Source organism: Erythrolamprus reginae, chromosome 1 (assembly GCF_031021105.1).
Source record: "Erythrolamprus reginae isolate rEryReg1 chromosome 1, rEryReg1.hap1, whole genome shotgun sequence".
Lineage (NCBI taxonomy): Eukaryota > Metazoa > Chordata > Lepidosauria > Squamata > Dipsadidae > Erythrolamprus > Erythrolamprus reginae.
In genome coordinates, this window is record NC_091950.1 from 401,188,894 (window position 1) to 401,204,455 (window position 15,562).

The following is a 15,562-nucleotide window of genomic DNA, read 5'->3' on the forward strand; positions in this document are numbered from 1 at the left end:
TAATATATTTGTGAGTGACATAGGGGAAGGTTTGGTAGGGAAAGTTTGCCTATTTGCCGATGACTCTAAAGTGTGCAATAGGGTTGATATTCCTGGAGGCGTCTGTAATATGGTAAATGATTTAGCTTTACTAGATAAATGGTCTAAGCAATGGAAACTGCAGTTTAATGTTTCCAAATGTAAAATAATGCACTTGGGGAAAAGGAATCCTCAATCTGAGTATTGTATTGGCAGTTCAGTGTTGGCAAATACTTCAAAAGAAAAGGATTTAGGGGTAGTGATTTCTGACAGTCTCAAAATGGGTGAACAGTGCAGTCAGGCGGTAGGGAAAGCAAGTAGGATGCTTGGCTGCATAGCTAGAGGTATAACAAGCAGGAAGAGGGAGATTATGATCCCACTATATAGAATGATGGTGAGACCACATTTGGAATACTGTGTTCAGTTCTGGAGACCTCACCTACAAAAAGATATTGACAAAATTGAACGGGTCCAAAGACGGGCTACAAGAATGGTGGAAGGTCTTAAGCATAAAACGTATCAGGAAAGACTTAATGAACTCAATCTGTATAGTCTGGAGGACAGAAGGAAAAGGGGGGACATGATTGAAACATTTAAATATATTAAAGGGTTAAATAAGGTCCAGGAGGGAAGTGTTTTTAATAGGAAAGTGAACACAAGAACAAGGGGACACAATCTGAAGTTAGTTGGGGGAAAGATCAAAAGCAACATGAGAAAATATTATTTTACTGAAAGAGTAGTAGATCCTTGGAACAAACTTCCAGCAGTTGTGGTAGATAAATCCACAGTAACTGAATTTAAACATGCCTGGGATAAACATATATCCATCCTAAGATAAAATACAGAAAATAGTATAAGGGCAGACTAGATGGACCATGAGGTCTTTTTCTGCCGTCAGACTTCTATGTTTCTATGTTTCTATGTTTCTATGGGACAATATGTTCCCTTATATACAATAGTGGCAAATTAGCTGAAAGAGGATAAGACCAGATTGGTGGAAGACACTTCTCTCTTTCAATACATAGTTCTGCTTCTCAGCATTCAGTGTCTAAAGCTGCTGCCAGCCTCTGCTTAAAGGCCCAGGGCTGGTTTTTAAAGTTAGCTATGAGCAGTGATGGCGCAGTGCTTAGAACGCAAGCTAACTTGCTGCTCACTGTCAGGAGTTTGATACTGACTGGCTCAAGGTTGACTCAGCCTTCCATCCTTCTGAGGGAGGTAAAATGTGGACCCAGACTGTTGGGGGAAATATCCTGACTCTGTAAACTGTTTAGAGAGGGCAGTAAAAGCACTATGCAGAGGTATATGAGCAATGATAGGCTGCCAAAATTTTTATTGCCACACTGTGGACATGGCTTGCTTTGTGGGTGTGGCTTGATGGTCATGTGACTGGGTAGGAGTGGCTTACTGGCCATGTGATCAGGTGGGCATATCCTGACAATCATGTAACTGGGGTGGCTTAAAGATCATGTGACTGGCTGGGAGGGGCTTACCGACCAAGATAAGTTTTTTAATAGGTGTTTGGACTTTTTTTTCAGTTGATGAAATCACATCATTTGAATAGCCACAAAAAGGACAAGTGATAGACAGCATTATTTGTTAAGGAGCACGGTAACATTTTAAAGCTTTGAACTGAACCCACAAGGTTTAGTATGATAATTATTCATATACTAACAGCAGCTAAAATCACAATAGCGCAGAATTGGAAACAAGTTGAAATACCTGATGACTCAAAAGTGATCAAGAAAATCATGGACTGCGCAGAGGCGGACATGATAACATTAAAATTGAGAAATAAAAAAGACTCCGAGTACTATAAAATTTGGAACTTATTTTATGAATGGTTAAAAAAAGGAAGGAAAACTAAAAATATAATATATGAATTACATATATCCAGACATTTAAGAATATTAAAACAACAATCTTCTTTCAAATTATACACTGAATTTGGTTATTTTAATTATATAATTTTTTGTACAAATGATTAAGATAAGGCAGTAGGAATGATGACTGATGTATAAATATGGAGAATTTAATAACCGAAATGACTTTCTTTACTGATTGTATTTGCCAAAACAAGAAAACAAAAGAATACAAGGAGGGTGTTTGATGGAATATTGTTTTTGTAAATGTATTTTTATTGTTATGTGTATGTATTCATTTTTCTTTCTTTTTCTCTTTGTTCTTTTTCTGTTTTTTTTTCTTTCTTTGTTGTTATTGTTTGTATGTCTATATTCTTTTCAAATTTTAAACTCAATAAAAACTATTAAAAACATTTTAAAAGTTTGAACTGAACCCACAAGATTCAGTATGATAACAGATTAGGCAAGTAGCTCAACTTTCTTTAATTGCTATAAAAGTTCAGTTTTAGATAATGATTATGGGTAAAAACATACTATTTAATTATTTCCTATGTTAAAAGTAATTAAGGATCATACTAAGGTACTAGAGAAGGAAGGACAATAATGTTAAGTATTCAATAAATAGTGCATAAACCTACTACCCCTTCTACCGCACGAATCCCAGCGGCCAATAAGGCCCCACAGAGTTGGCCTTATCGGGGTCCCGTCGACCAAACAATGTCATTTGGCGGGCCCCAGGGGAAGAGCCTTCTCTGTGGTGGCCCTGGCCCTCTAGAACCAACTCCCCCCAGAGATTAGAATGGCCCCCACCCTCCTTGTCTTTCGCAAATTACTTAAGACCCACCTTTGTCGCCAGGCATGGGGGAGTTAAATTATCCTTTCTCCCTAGGCTATTACAAGTTATGCATGGTATGTTTGTGTGTATGTTTGGTTTTTTATAATAAGGGTTTTTTAGTTGTTTTTATGAATTGGATTGTTCATGTTGTTTTACCACTGTTGTTAGCCGCCCCGAGTCTGCGGAGAGGGGTGGCATACAAATCCAATAAATAATAATAATAAATAATAATAATACATACCCCACCCCACCCTGTGGGGGCAGCAGCCCATTACATTATTAACTCTTTAACCCCACTTTCGAATTCTTCCATTCCCCACCATCCAGGCAGAGCTGAAGAAACTTCTTGGCTAAGAAGCGAAATGTCTTCAAAGAAAAACCAGAAAGTCCAGTTGCATCTTGAAAAAAGCACCATGACCTGGATGACTGAGAATCTCTCTGGACATTCAATCCTACTAATAGTTAGTAAGGTAGAGAGTTAACAGAGGCTCTTCTACACAAAGGAAGCATTGTCAGAGATCAGGAACCCAGGACTGGGGAATGCCAGACTGGGGGCTCTCCAACTAGCATCATTTCCATATTCTCTAAGAAGGAATTGTAGACCCACGGATCAGGAAAACTTCCGTATAGTATGAATGGCATTGTTGCATTTAGAACCACAGCCTCGTTCAAGTAACTTGCAAGCCTCTTTCACTTTTTATGAAGGGAATTGCCTCTTAGCTAGTCCCCTTCCTAAAGCAGGGGTCTCCAACCTTGGCAACTTTAAGACTTGTGGACTTCAACTCCCAGAATTCCTCAGCTTTGCTGTTGGAGGAATTCTGGGAGTCAGCTTTGCTGGCTGAGGAATTCTGGGACTTGGCAACTTTAAGACTTGTGGCAACTTTAAGATTTGTGGACTTCAATTCCCAGAATTCCTCAGCTTTGCTGGCTGAAGAATTCTGGGAGGAATTCTGGGAATCAGCTTTGCTGGCTTAGGAATTCTGGGAATCAGCTTTGCTGGCTTAGGAATTCTGGGACTTGGCAACTTTAAGACTTGTGGACTTCAACTCCCAGAATTCCTCAGCTTTGCTGGCTGAGGAATTTTGGGAGGAATTCCGGGAGTCAGCTTTTCTGGGGGAGGAATTCTGGGAGTCAGCCTTGCTGGCTTAGGAATTCTGGTAGTTGGCAACTTTAAGACCCGTGGACTTCAATTCCCAGAATTCCTCAGTTTTGTTGTCTGAGGAATTCTGGAAGAATTCTGGGAATTGAAGTCCGCAAGTCTTAAAGTTGCCAAGGTTGGAGACCCCTGTGCTAAGGGACGGTAGGCCGAGATCTAACACGGATCATGTCTCTGGGCACGTACAGAGTTTTCTCTCTCACTTCCCTGCTGACTAAGCCCTGTTCGGTCCCGAGATCCGGCATCCCTCCCGCCTGGCTCACCTGGGCCGCTTCGCGTTGCCTTCTCCCTCCGGCGCCGGTGCTTGTCTGGGCGGGCAGGAGGAGCCCGAGCAGCGCCGCGACCAGGACAGCAGCCGCGGCCATCGCTCCGCCGAAGGAGCCGGGAAACTTTTAGCCCCGTTCAGCCCCTTCTTCAGCTTCGGTCTCTCCTCCGATCCGGGCAGGGCTGACTGAGCACACGCCGCGGTTGAAAGCCCTCCGCCGCCCTCCGGGGCTCAAATCGAAGAAGGGAGCTTCGCCTCGCCCCGCCGCGTAAACTCGGCCGCGCCTCCTGGAGCCTCGGGGTGGGCAGAAGCCCAACCGGGGAAGGCAAGAAACCGAAGTTACAGCCTCGATGGGGATTTTCTCGCCCGGCGGAACCTCCTGAGCGCATTTTGAACGTGGGAATTGCTGGATCCGTTTACCCCAGAGTCCCAGTCTTTTTTCTTTTCTTGGTGAAAAGGCAGCCAATGCTTGCCATGGCTTTCTTTTTGTCAAATTTATTTCATTTTATTTCATTTTATTTATTTTATTTTATTTATTTTGTCAAACATGTACAAGTTAGTAAGTATTGGTATAAACCAGAGGTCTTCAAACCTGACAACTGGATTTCAACTCCCGGAATTCTCCAGCCAGCACAGCTTAAAGTTGCCAAGTTTGTGCCAAAAGTTCATTGGAGTTTATAGGGCCCAGGAGCAAATTTCTTGGAAACAAATGTATTAATTTATTTGTTTGAAAAATGTATATATCTGCCTATATTACTTATAAGTAGTATTGCTTACTAATAAGTAAGCAGCAATAGACATATACCGCTTCACAGTGCTTTACAGCCCTCTCTAAGCGGTTTACAGAGTCATCATATCAATCTGGGTCCTCATTTTACCCGCCTTGGAATGATGGAAGGCTGAGTCAATCCCAAGCCTGATGAGATTTGAACTGGTGAACTACAGTCAGTGGAAGCAGCTTGCAGTACTGCACTCTAACCACTGCTCCACCAAGGCTCTAAACATAAACATTAGCCACCAAGGTATAAACAAACATTAGCAAAGTAGATACAGGTAAATTTGGACAATAGGACAGTAGGGCAGGGATGGTAGGCACAATGCTGCACTTATGCACGCCCCATACAGACCTCTTAGGAATGGGGTGAGGTTGACTGTAGACAGTCTAAAGTTAAAGTTTTTGGGGTTTGGGGAAGAAATCACAGTCAGGTAGTGCATTCTAGGCATTGAATCTCTCTGTTGCTGAAGTCGTTATTTTCTGCAGTCGAGTTTGTAGCAGTTTACATTCAGTTTGAATCGATTGTGTGCTTGTGTATTGTTGTGGTTGAAGCTGAAGAAATAATTGACAGGCCGGAGAGGGGCTGCATACCAGTCTAATATATTATTATTATTATTATTATTATTATTATTATTATTATTATTATTGTGGTGGTGGTGGTGGTAGATGATTTTATGAGCTACATTTAGGTCATTTACATTTAGTTTGCTTTTGCTTAGTTTTTGCATAGTTTGCAACCCGCTGCTTCTGAACAAAAAGATTCCCTTCCTAATGCTTTCTATGGGATCCGGTATTCTCCAGTGGGAAAGTGGAAATGCTACGTGGAAATGGGGATTGCGAGGAAGGGGGGAAGACCAGAAGGAAAGACACCTCTGGGGAATTAACTTAGATCGGTTGACTGGTTGCATACGATAAACTAAGCTGTTGCAAATAGCTGTCAGAAAAGTAAACATGGGTTGCCCTGTTCAGATGCCAGAGCAAAAATAGATCCATCGGTTCCCTGTCTGATGATGTCATTCACCATTCTTTTCCCCCAAACAAAATCCCAGGGAGATTTTTTAGCTGATGTTCCCGGCGGATTTCAGAACAGGCATGGCTATTCCGGCCCTCTCCAGAATAGACACATGCTAAGTCAAAGAAAATAGAACTGGCATTTGTCCAATCTTTCATCACACTGATCAGCCCATGAAAATGCCCTTCTGTTGCTTCTCATAGCTTAGAAACACAGAAATATAGAAGATTGACGGCAGAAAAAGACCTCATGATCCATCTAGTCTGCCCTTATACTATTTTCTGTATTTTATCTTAGGATGGATATGTGTTTATCCCAGGCATGTTTAAATTCAGTTACTGTGGATTTATCAACCACGTCTGCTGGAAGTTTGTTCCAAGGATCTACTACTCTTTCAGTAAAATAATATTTTCTCATGTTGCTTTTGATCTTTCCCCCAACTAACTTCAGATTGTGTCCCCTTGTTCTTGTGTTCACTTTCCTATTAAAAACACTCCCCTCCTGGACCTTATTTAACCCTTTGACATATTTAAATGTTTTGGTCATGTCCCCCCTTTTTCCTTCTGTCCTTTTAGACTATACAGATTGAGTTCAGGTTTTTCCTGATACGTTTTATGCTTAAGACCTTCCACCATTCTTGTAGCCCATCTTTGGACCCGTTCAATTTTGTCAATATCTTTTGGTAGGTGAGGTCTCCAGAACTGAACACAGTATTCCAAATGTGGTCTCACCAGCACTCTATATAGCGGGATCACAATCTCCCTCTTCCTGCTTGTTATACCTCTAGCTATGCAGCCAAGCATCCTACTTGCTTTCCCTACCGCCTGACTGCACTGTTCACCCATTTTGAGACTGTCAGAAATCACTGGTTAGTTGAGACTTTCTCAACAGTAGTTTTGGCAAAAGAAAGAAAGTCTCAGGGAAGCTTTGGCACAATGTGGACAGTTTGCTATAAGGCCACCAAAGCCCCCATCTTGCCATCAACTTCCTGATAATGAGCTAGGCAGCTAAGCAAACTAAGACCTCTAACCCAGAGACCGCTTTGCAATCTAACTCCAACTGCATTGAACGTTGGAGCCAGATATTGCAAATTTAATTGTCATTTATGGCACTAATGTATTGTTTTGAGATAAAGGCTCAAATGCAAAGGATGGAAGAGGCACCAGCTCTTTCCTTTTGTGAAATCTTTTTTTTCCTTTACAAAATATCTTTATTCAATTTCAAAATCAAACATTAAAGTACAAACTAAAATAGAAGGAAAAAGGAATAACAGGAGATTTAAAAATGGCAAAACAAATCTGTAACAAAATTGATCACCAACTTTTTTTAGCAGAGAGATAACATTACAAAAACCCCATTCCGAATTTTAAGTGAATAATAGCAATTTTTAAGATTCCTTAAAAATACATTCAGCATTTTGAGAAGCTTCACATGAGATCTTGTATCTCCTTTCAAGATTTGTGGATGGGAGAATATCAAAGCAAGGGAAGTTTAAAATTCTCCAATATTTTGGGAAAATGTGTTAAGACATTATGGTAAATTGTTTATGAAATACAGTTGTACCTCTACTTATGCAGTTAATTCATTCCATGACCAGGTTCTTAAGTAGAAAAGTTTGTAAGAAGCAATTTTCCCCATAAGAATCAATGTAAAAGCAAATAATGTGTGCGATTGGGGAAACCACAGGGAGGGTGGAGGCCCTGTTTCGTCCCAGGAGATTCCTAGAGGGGCCCCATGGAAGCTTCTCCCTGCCTGTTTCCTCCCAGCAGATTCCTAGAGAGGCCTCAAAGAGGCTTCTACCGCCTTTTCTGGCCGTTTCCTCCTTGGAGATTCCTAGAGAGGCCCCATGCATGCTTCTCCCTGCCTTTTCCGGTTACAGTTTCAGAGGCTCGGGTTTGTAAATGAAAACTAGTTCTTGAGAAGAGGCAAAAAAATCTTGAACACCTGGTTCTTATCTAGAAAGGTTCGTAAGTAGAGGCGTTCTTAGATATGGGTACCACTGTATATACAAACTGACTAACTACACACTTGATTAAATTCTGCTTAATCTTTCTACGTGCCCATTTCTTAGTCTCCATTCCAGAATGTGTTTGGCATGACCCTACCTCATTCCTTAAATCCTGGGACAAAGCCCCATTGCACAGTCTTCTGTCCTACCTTAAATTTCCAGGCTGCATGGAAGGAGTTCAATATCAATGGGGCCAGATCTCTTGGGAGGAAAGTCTACTTAGCCAGACATTACATATTCTCACCCAGAACTGATAACAGACTTGGAGAGAATGCTGAATTACCGTATTTTTGGAGTATAAGACACACCTTTTTCCTCCCTAAAAGAGGCTGATAATTAGAGTGCCTTTTATACTCTGAATGTAGCTTCCCCCCCCCCCCCAGCCCTAACTAGCTGATTACAATTTTCCCTTGCAGGTTTTTTCATTGTTATCCTCTGAGAAGAATGCTTTCCAAGCCCTAAGTCTTTGAAGTTTTCCCCCATTAGTCTAACTCAGTGTTTTTCAACCAGTGTGCCGTGGCACACTAGTGTGCCACGAGACATGGTCAGGTGTGCCGCGAAGCTCAGAGAAAGAAAACAAGAGAGAGAAAGAAAGAGAAAGAAAACAAGAGAGAAAGCAAGCAAGAGAGAGAAAGAGAAAGAGAACAAGAGAGAAAGAAAGCAAGAGAGAGAAAGAAAGAGAAAGAGAACAAGAGAGAAAGAAAGCAAGAGAGAGAGCAAGAGAGAGAAAGCAAGAAAGCAAGAGAGAGGGAGAAAGAGAGGGAGGGAAGGTGGGAGAGAGAAAGAAATAGAGGGAGGGAGGCAGAGAGAAAGAGAGCAAAAAAGAGGAAAGAAGGAAGAGAAAGAAAGGGATGGAGAGAGAAAAAAAGAGGAAGGGAGAGAAAGAGGAAGAGAGAAATAGAGCAAAAGGGAGGAAGAGAGAGAATTTTTTCATCCAATATTTTTTTAGCCCCCCCCCCCCCCACACACACTCAATGTTCCCCATGGTTTTGTAAATGTAAAAAATGTGCCGTGGCTCAAAAAAGGTTGAAAATCACTGGTCTAACTTGCTCCAAATGTTTCTTTCCAGCTCTAACCAGGTGCTAACAATATTCCCAGCTCTTACCCGCTTGCAAGCTCTTTCATTTTTACTCTCTGCAAAGAATATTTTCCAAGCCCTAAGTCTTTGAAGGGTTTTTTCCATTGCTCCACTTGCTCAGACTGTTTCTTTCCAGATGCTAACGATGTTCCCAGCTCTTACCCGCTTGCAAGCTCTTTCATTTTTACTCTCTGTAAAGAATATTTTCCAAGCTCTTAGTCTTTGAAGGGTTTTTTCCGTTGCTCCACTTGCTCAGACTGTTTCTTTCCAGATGCTAACCATGTTCCCAGCTCTTACTGGCTTGCAAGCTCTTTCATTGTAATTCTCTCAAAATAATTTTTTTAAGCCCTTAACCAGGGGATAAAATAATGTGCTGAAACTGACCAGACTAAGGATGCTTGCTAGATGAATACCTGGTAAGCAGATTCTTTTCCCTATTTTCCTCCCCAAAACTAAGGTGCGTCTTATATTCCGGTGCATCTTGTACTCCGAAAAATACAGTAAGTACAACATGCCACTTGATTTTCCTTAAAAACCAGTTTGGATAGACTCACCCAGGCAGGAATGAGGAGCCCCAATTCTACTCCCTAAAGAAGTTGACAGACATCTACTTTGTCAACCATGACAACTTTAAAATATGTGGACTTCAACTCTTGGGATGGCTTCCAGAATGACTCCTTGGGGAATTCAAGACTGGCTGAGGAATACCGATTGGGGAATTCATGGCTGGGGTATTCTAGAAATTGAAGTCCACATAACTTAAAGCTGTGAAGTTTGGGAAACATTGATGTAGACTTTTTTTTTCTCTTGCAAACTTTCTGTTCCAAAGAAAGATTATTTTGTCTCCATCCAGTCTGGGAATTTTTGGCATAAATATTTTGTGTGTATCTTCGTTATGGTACTAAGTCAATTAGTTATTGTAGGTGAAATTTTTCAGGGAAAATTTCCTATTCCTTCTTGAAAATGGTACGCTTATGGCCAAACCCAGTCTTTGGTTCAATGGTGAAATTCATTTTTTAAAACTATCGGTTCTGTGGATGTGGCTTGGTGGGCGTGCTAGGGAAAGATATTGCAAAATCTCCTTTCCCACCCCACTCTGGGTTAAGCCAGAGGTGGTGTTTCCAAGTTCTCCAAACTACTCAAAATTTCCACTGGTTCTCCAGAACCTGTTTACGAGATGTAATGTGTGGTTGTGAATGAATTGGCTGACTGATTTTAATCTATGTGGGATTTTAGTAGCAATTTTTAATTAATTAGATTTATCATTGTGTTGTTTTTGTACGCTGTGAGCCGCCCCGAGTCTTCGGAGAAGGGCGGCATACAAATCTAATTATTATTATTATTATTAATAATAATAATAAAATGTATGTATGTAAACGGTCTCAAAAATATATTCAAAATATGGAGTTCTTGGTGTTCTTTCAGTTTGGTTATTTGTTTGTAGAGATTTTGTTATCAATGTTAGGTAACATCCCCTTGCAATTGACACATCACGACACAAATAGTATTTTTTAGCATCTGGATGGTCTAGGTCAGTGATGGCGAATCTATGGCATGGTACCACAAGTGGCACGTGGAGCCATATCTGCTGGCACAGGAGCTGTGGCCCTAGCTCAACTGCAACATGCATGTTTGTACTGGCTAGCTGGTTTTTGGCTCAGAGGCTCTGGAAGGACATTTTTGGCTTCCAGAGAGCCTCTGGGGGAATGGGGGAGGGCGTTTTTACCCTCTTCCGGCTCCAGAGAAGTCTTTGGAGCCCAAAGAGGGTGAAACATGAGCCTACTAGGCCAACCAGAAGAAACAGTCCGTGTCCAACCTCTAGAGAACCTCTGGGGGTGGGGTGGGAGAAGCTATTTTCACCCTCCCCAGTCATTAAATTATGGGTTGTGAGCACTTGTGCATGCACCATAGCGCACATCCACACTCTTTCAGCACCCAAGGAAAAAATGGATTGCCATCACTGGTCTAGGTTATTAGACAGCAACCGAGACAAGATATCAGTGAGAGTAGTTAATGATGTCGTCTTTTCTACTATCAATTTCATTCAGTAAAATTTTTAGATTTATGAGAAAAGGAGAAAAAAAATCTTCCTGGTCATAAAAATACAATGCAGATTCTGGCATCAGTTATTTAAAGAATGAGGAGTGGCAACTGAGTAGCACCCAACGGCAGCTGATATACTGTCTGGAGCCAGATGAAAGCTCCATGCTCAGCAAGCCAAAGGCATGACTCACACTTGATAAGGCACCATGAAGCTTTTAAAAGGATGGACCATCATTCCAGTTCGGAGGCAAGCTATTTTCCTGATCATGACCATTACTGTCTAGACAAGGCAGCCTTGAGTGGCCTAAACTTACCACTCTGAAGGAACCACCCTTTAAGGAGACAATGCATCAATCATTGCCTGTACTTGCATTCTCAGGTTGGGTAAAATGGTTACTCCACTGTACCTGCAGTGCAGCCACAGATCTGAAAAAGCAACTTCTTAAACAGAATTATTTTATTTATTTAGCATATGGCAAATACACGGACTTTTAAATAGCTCAAATGTTAATGTCCAGCCCACCCAGTCATTCAAGGACAGGATGGTCTACATTCAGCAGTGGGCTTCTAGCCAGAACGCTAAATTGGGCTTGCCACCGCAGTTCTTGTAAGTACTTGCGGGGCCAGCGTGATTTTGCTTCTGCACCTGTGGAGGTAGCAAAATCACGCATGGAGCCGCAGATTTGCCCAGGTTTCAGCATGCGCAGAAGCAAGAAAAACTCACCAAGATATGGGCGCAGCTGCTGCTCCATGCGCGATTTTGCTACCTCCACAGATGCAGAAGTAAAATTGCGCTGGCCCCGCAAGCACTCACGAGAGCTGCGGTTGCGAGCCCAATTTAGCGTTCTGGCTAGAAGCCCATCGCTGTCTATATTGCAAAAATTAGATGTTGGGCTGGTATCAGCTCTCAATGGACATTTGGATACAATTTATTTATTTATTATTATTTATTTATTAGATTTCTATGCCGCCCTTATAAACATACCTAGTTTGTCCTGAATCTACTGCTAATAACCTTTATTGAAGGATAATTAAATTCTCATAAAAGGAGAAAATTTTCATTCTCTCCCAGTACTCATTTAGTATGGAGGACCACTTTTTTCATTCAGCCATCATCATTCTCCACCCTTAAATCAATATTCCTTTAATGCAGCTTTCCCTTCTACAGGATATCATCCTTCTAATAATAATAATAATAATAATAATAATAATAATTTATTAGATTTGTATGCCGCCCCTCTCCGAAGTCTATAGCTTAACTCTCTTTTAAAATAACAGTATATTTTAAATATGTCATCAGACCCTAATCTGTGTAGCACAGTGGTATACTGTAATCTGAATCTCTTTTACACAATTCCAAATCTGGAATTTGTCGTCTTTTCCTTTTCAATTCCACATTATTGAGAATCCTTCATGGAAATGAGCAATGCTTCTCTCTGCAAGTTGTTTAAACTGTTCATTTTATTTTTTGATGGAAGCAAAGAGCACCACCTACAGCTCCGTTTCCTACAGGACAATCCCACTTGTCATGAAACACCCATATGGACCATCCAGGTGTTGAAACCTGACAATTTCTAGCATCCTGAATGCTGCAGTTTTCAAATGATCACAAATCAGGACTTTTCAAAACTTGTCAGTTTCATTTTTGTGAAAGAATGAAAAAAAATATAGGGATTAATTTTGCATTGCCTCAGGATAGGACTACAACATAATTGGAAAAGATACCAAGTGCTCCGTTGGAGCCTTAACCAAAATAAAACCACAAATATTAAATTCACATCCAGATGGGAGAGCTGCTGAATGCATCAATTCTCCGCTTGCACAGATAGAGATGGAGAAATGTAAACTATAAACTCTGGGAGCTATTCAAGATTGCTTTCCCTTCAATTTTCAGTGCTTAAGAAAAACATGAAAATATAAGACCGAAAATCAAACTCTATGATTACTGCCAATGGGTGTATACAGGCATGTTTTTAAAAATACCAAAGCATTATCTTTTTGTTTATTTCCCAATTATCTTGACTTTCAATTCTGTGCAGGGGTTTTTTGCCTCTCCAAAATATACTTATTTCTACAAAAACAGACAAGATTCCTTTTGGTAGATGGGTGGCAATATAAAAAAAAATGTAAGGTTAGACAGATAGACAATTCTTAACTTTAGTTTGTGTGGATATGGACGATACCCATTAAAATTCTCAAGCTCAAAAATCTTTCCAATAAATCTTGGCAATGCATAGCAGAATTCCTCTTCTCAGCTAACAAATTTGTTGGTATATGCCAGTTTGCATAACTTAAATATACAGAACATAAATGATTTCATTCCAAAATTGTTCATTTTAGAACAATCCATTTAAGCACTCCATACACAAGGGTATCCAAGCTAGAAAAAGCACTCCATGCACAAGGGTATCCAATATAGAAAAATTCTTGAAATAACAATGGCTAAAAGCCGTCAAGATGTCACAAATAAACAATCAGCTTTTATTTTATTTTGTGTATTATAAAACATGTCAGATTTTGGCAAATATTTTACAATTTTACTCCATCCTTATTTTAAGAGCCTATGAACAAGTGTAGTTGATAGCTGGGGGAAAATGGGGGAATGTTGGAAATAGAAAGATGAAATTTTAATGGACTTGCTAAAAAAAGGAAAAAAGGGAAAAGAAAAAGAAAAAAAAAACAGGGAAAGAATATCCCAGTCCCTCCCACCAAATTAAAAATCCAGTTTTTACATTTAATTCCACTATCCAAGAGACCATGGGATAAAGCAGCAGGCAAAACTCAGCAATTCTGCTGTGAAAAGCCATCAGAAAGAAGGGGACATTTTCTGTTTTTTGTTTTGTTTTTTAGTAGGGTCTGTTACGTTGATCATTTCTGAAGTCGCTTCTGGAAAAGAGAAAAACAATATTCAATTATCACCATTAACTTCCCTGTAGCATATACATAGTGCGTAAAGCTGGTTGCTGCAAGTGATTCCTAATAAGGATGCTGGTATCAGACATATCAACAGACATGGAGTCAAACCATCAAGAGGTAAGGGGAAGAGAGAAACCTGGTCTAGTTGAAAGTCCTGTTCTTCCAAAGAGCTTTCTGATTTTCAACTTTGCCCCTAAATAAACTCAGAATATTGTAACCGGAAGAATTACAGCAACCAGCAATACCAATAAGGCATAGGCAGAAGTTTAAATTAGCTCTTAATTAATTCCTCCCTTACCTATTTAAAGCAAACAAAAGCATAATACAGCCATTGTTGCAATTTTTTAGGATTACCCAACAGATCCAAGCTTCATAACCAAATGTCATTCTAACTAAACACTAGCATATTTCAAAAACTCCAAGTTTTGGATCCTCTGCAAAGGAAGCTCCATAAGTAGAGCTGTATCTACATCTATCTGTTCCACCAACAAATTCCAATATAGTTTAATAGTCATGACTTCTTAAATAACATGGAGGGGCATATTTGTGGGGCCTTCCAGTCATGTGGCAGGGCCCAGGAAGAAGAGTCTTTTCTGTGGTGGCTCCACCCTGTGGACTCCCCCGGGAGATTAGAATTGCCCCCACCCTCCCTGTCTTTCGTAAACTACTCAAGACTCATTTATACCGCCAGGCATGGGGGAGTTGAGATATTCCTTCCCCCTAGGCAATTACAAGTTATGTATGGTATGTTTGTGTGTATGTTTGGTTTTTATAAATAAGGGTCTTTAGCTGTTTTATTATTGGATTGTCACATGCTGTTTTTATCATTGTTGTTAGCCGCCCCGAGTCTATGGAGAGGGGCGGCATACAAATCCTAAATCCTAATAATAATAATAATAATAATAATAATAATAATAATAATAATTATTATTATTATTATTATTATTATTATTATTATCCCTAAAATCAGATTGGTCCTGACTGCTGGCTTTTTGCAAGGACCAGAAGACATGGTTTTACCAAAGGGCACAGATATATAACAGGTATAATACCCATACTAATAATGCTTTAATGATGGGATTGTATGCTGCGAGCTTTAGGTATTTTATTATTTTTTAGATTATCCTCAACTTGTGACAATTGAGTCCAGAATATATGTTACTAATTGAGAAGTTTGTTAAGTTAAGCCACATTTACAAACTGCTGTAAATCGAGGACTACCTGTATATACTTATATAGCTTTCTTGTTTTTAAAGCAATGCATTGCTCTTTTTTGTTTTTTTATATAGTTGTAATTTTTTGTAAGCTATCCAGAGATGAGTGACTATATAAATTTGAATGATAAAATAAATCAAACAGGGAATTGTTAGAAATAGTTAAATAGAAAGGTATGGAACTTCATTAACAAACTGCTAAAGCTGGATTTGTTATAATTCAAAGATGGCTTATTAATGGGATAGAACATGTGGCTTGATACTTTCACTTTGTCAAAGCTTAGCTGTGCCTGGATGGGAACTTATACTGAAGAACAGCAGGAAGTAAAGATAATAAAACCATGAACTAAAAATAAGTCTTTGAGGAATTTATAATAAACCCA

General features: G+C 39.9%; 2 protein-coding genes across 3 annotated transcripts in view; both read right to left on the reverse strand.

The window, feature by feature from the left end:
• MMP28 (matrix metallopeptidase 28) overlaps positions 1–4,314 on the reverse strand; it is a 61,006-nt gene extending 56,692 nt beyond the window's left edge. Inside the window, exon 1 of the mRNA XM_070742283.1 lies at positions 4,132–4,314. Within this exon, the coding sequence (XP_070598384.1) occupies positions 4,132–4,233 (102 nt within the window). The 5' untranslated portion in view covers positions 4,234–4,314. The remainder of the gene's footprint in view (positions 1–4,131) is intronic.
• Positions 4,315–13,509: 9,195 nt separating this feature from the next.
• Positions 13,510–15,562, reverse strand: part of TAF15 (TATA-box binding protein associated factor 15) — a 32,000-nt gene continuing 29,947 nt past the window's right edge. For both annotated transcript variants that reach the window (XR_011557584.1, XM_070735141.1), the window contains exon 16: positions 13,510–13,935. Coding sequence is in view for 1 of the 2 variants with exons in the window: in XM_070735141.1 (XP_070591242.1) it covers positions 13,896–13,935 (40 nt within the window). In the remaining variant the exon portion in view is untranslated. The remainder of the gene's footprint in view (positions 13,936–15,562) is intronic.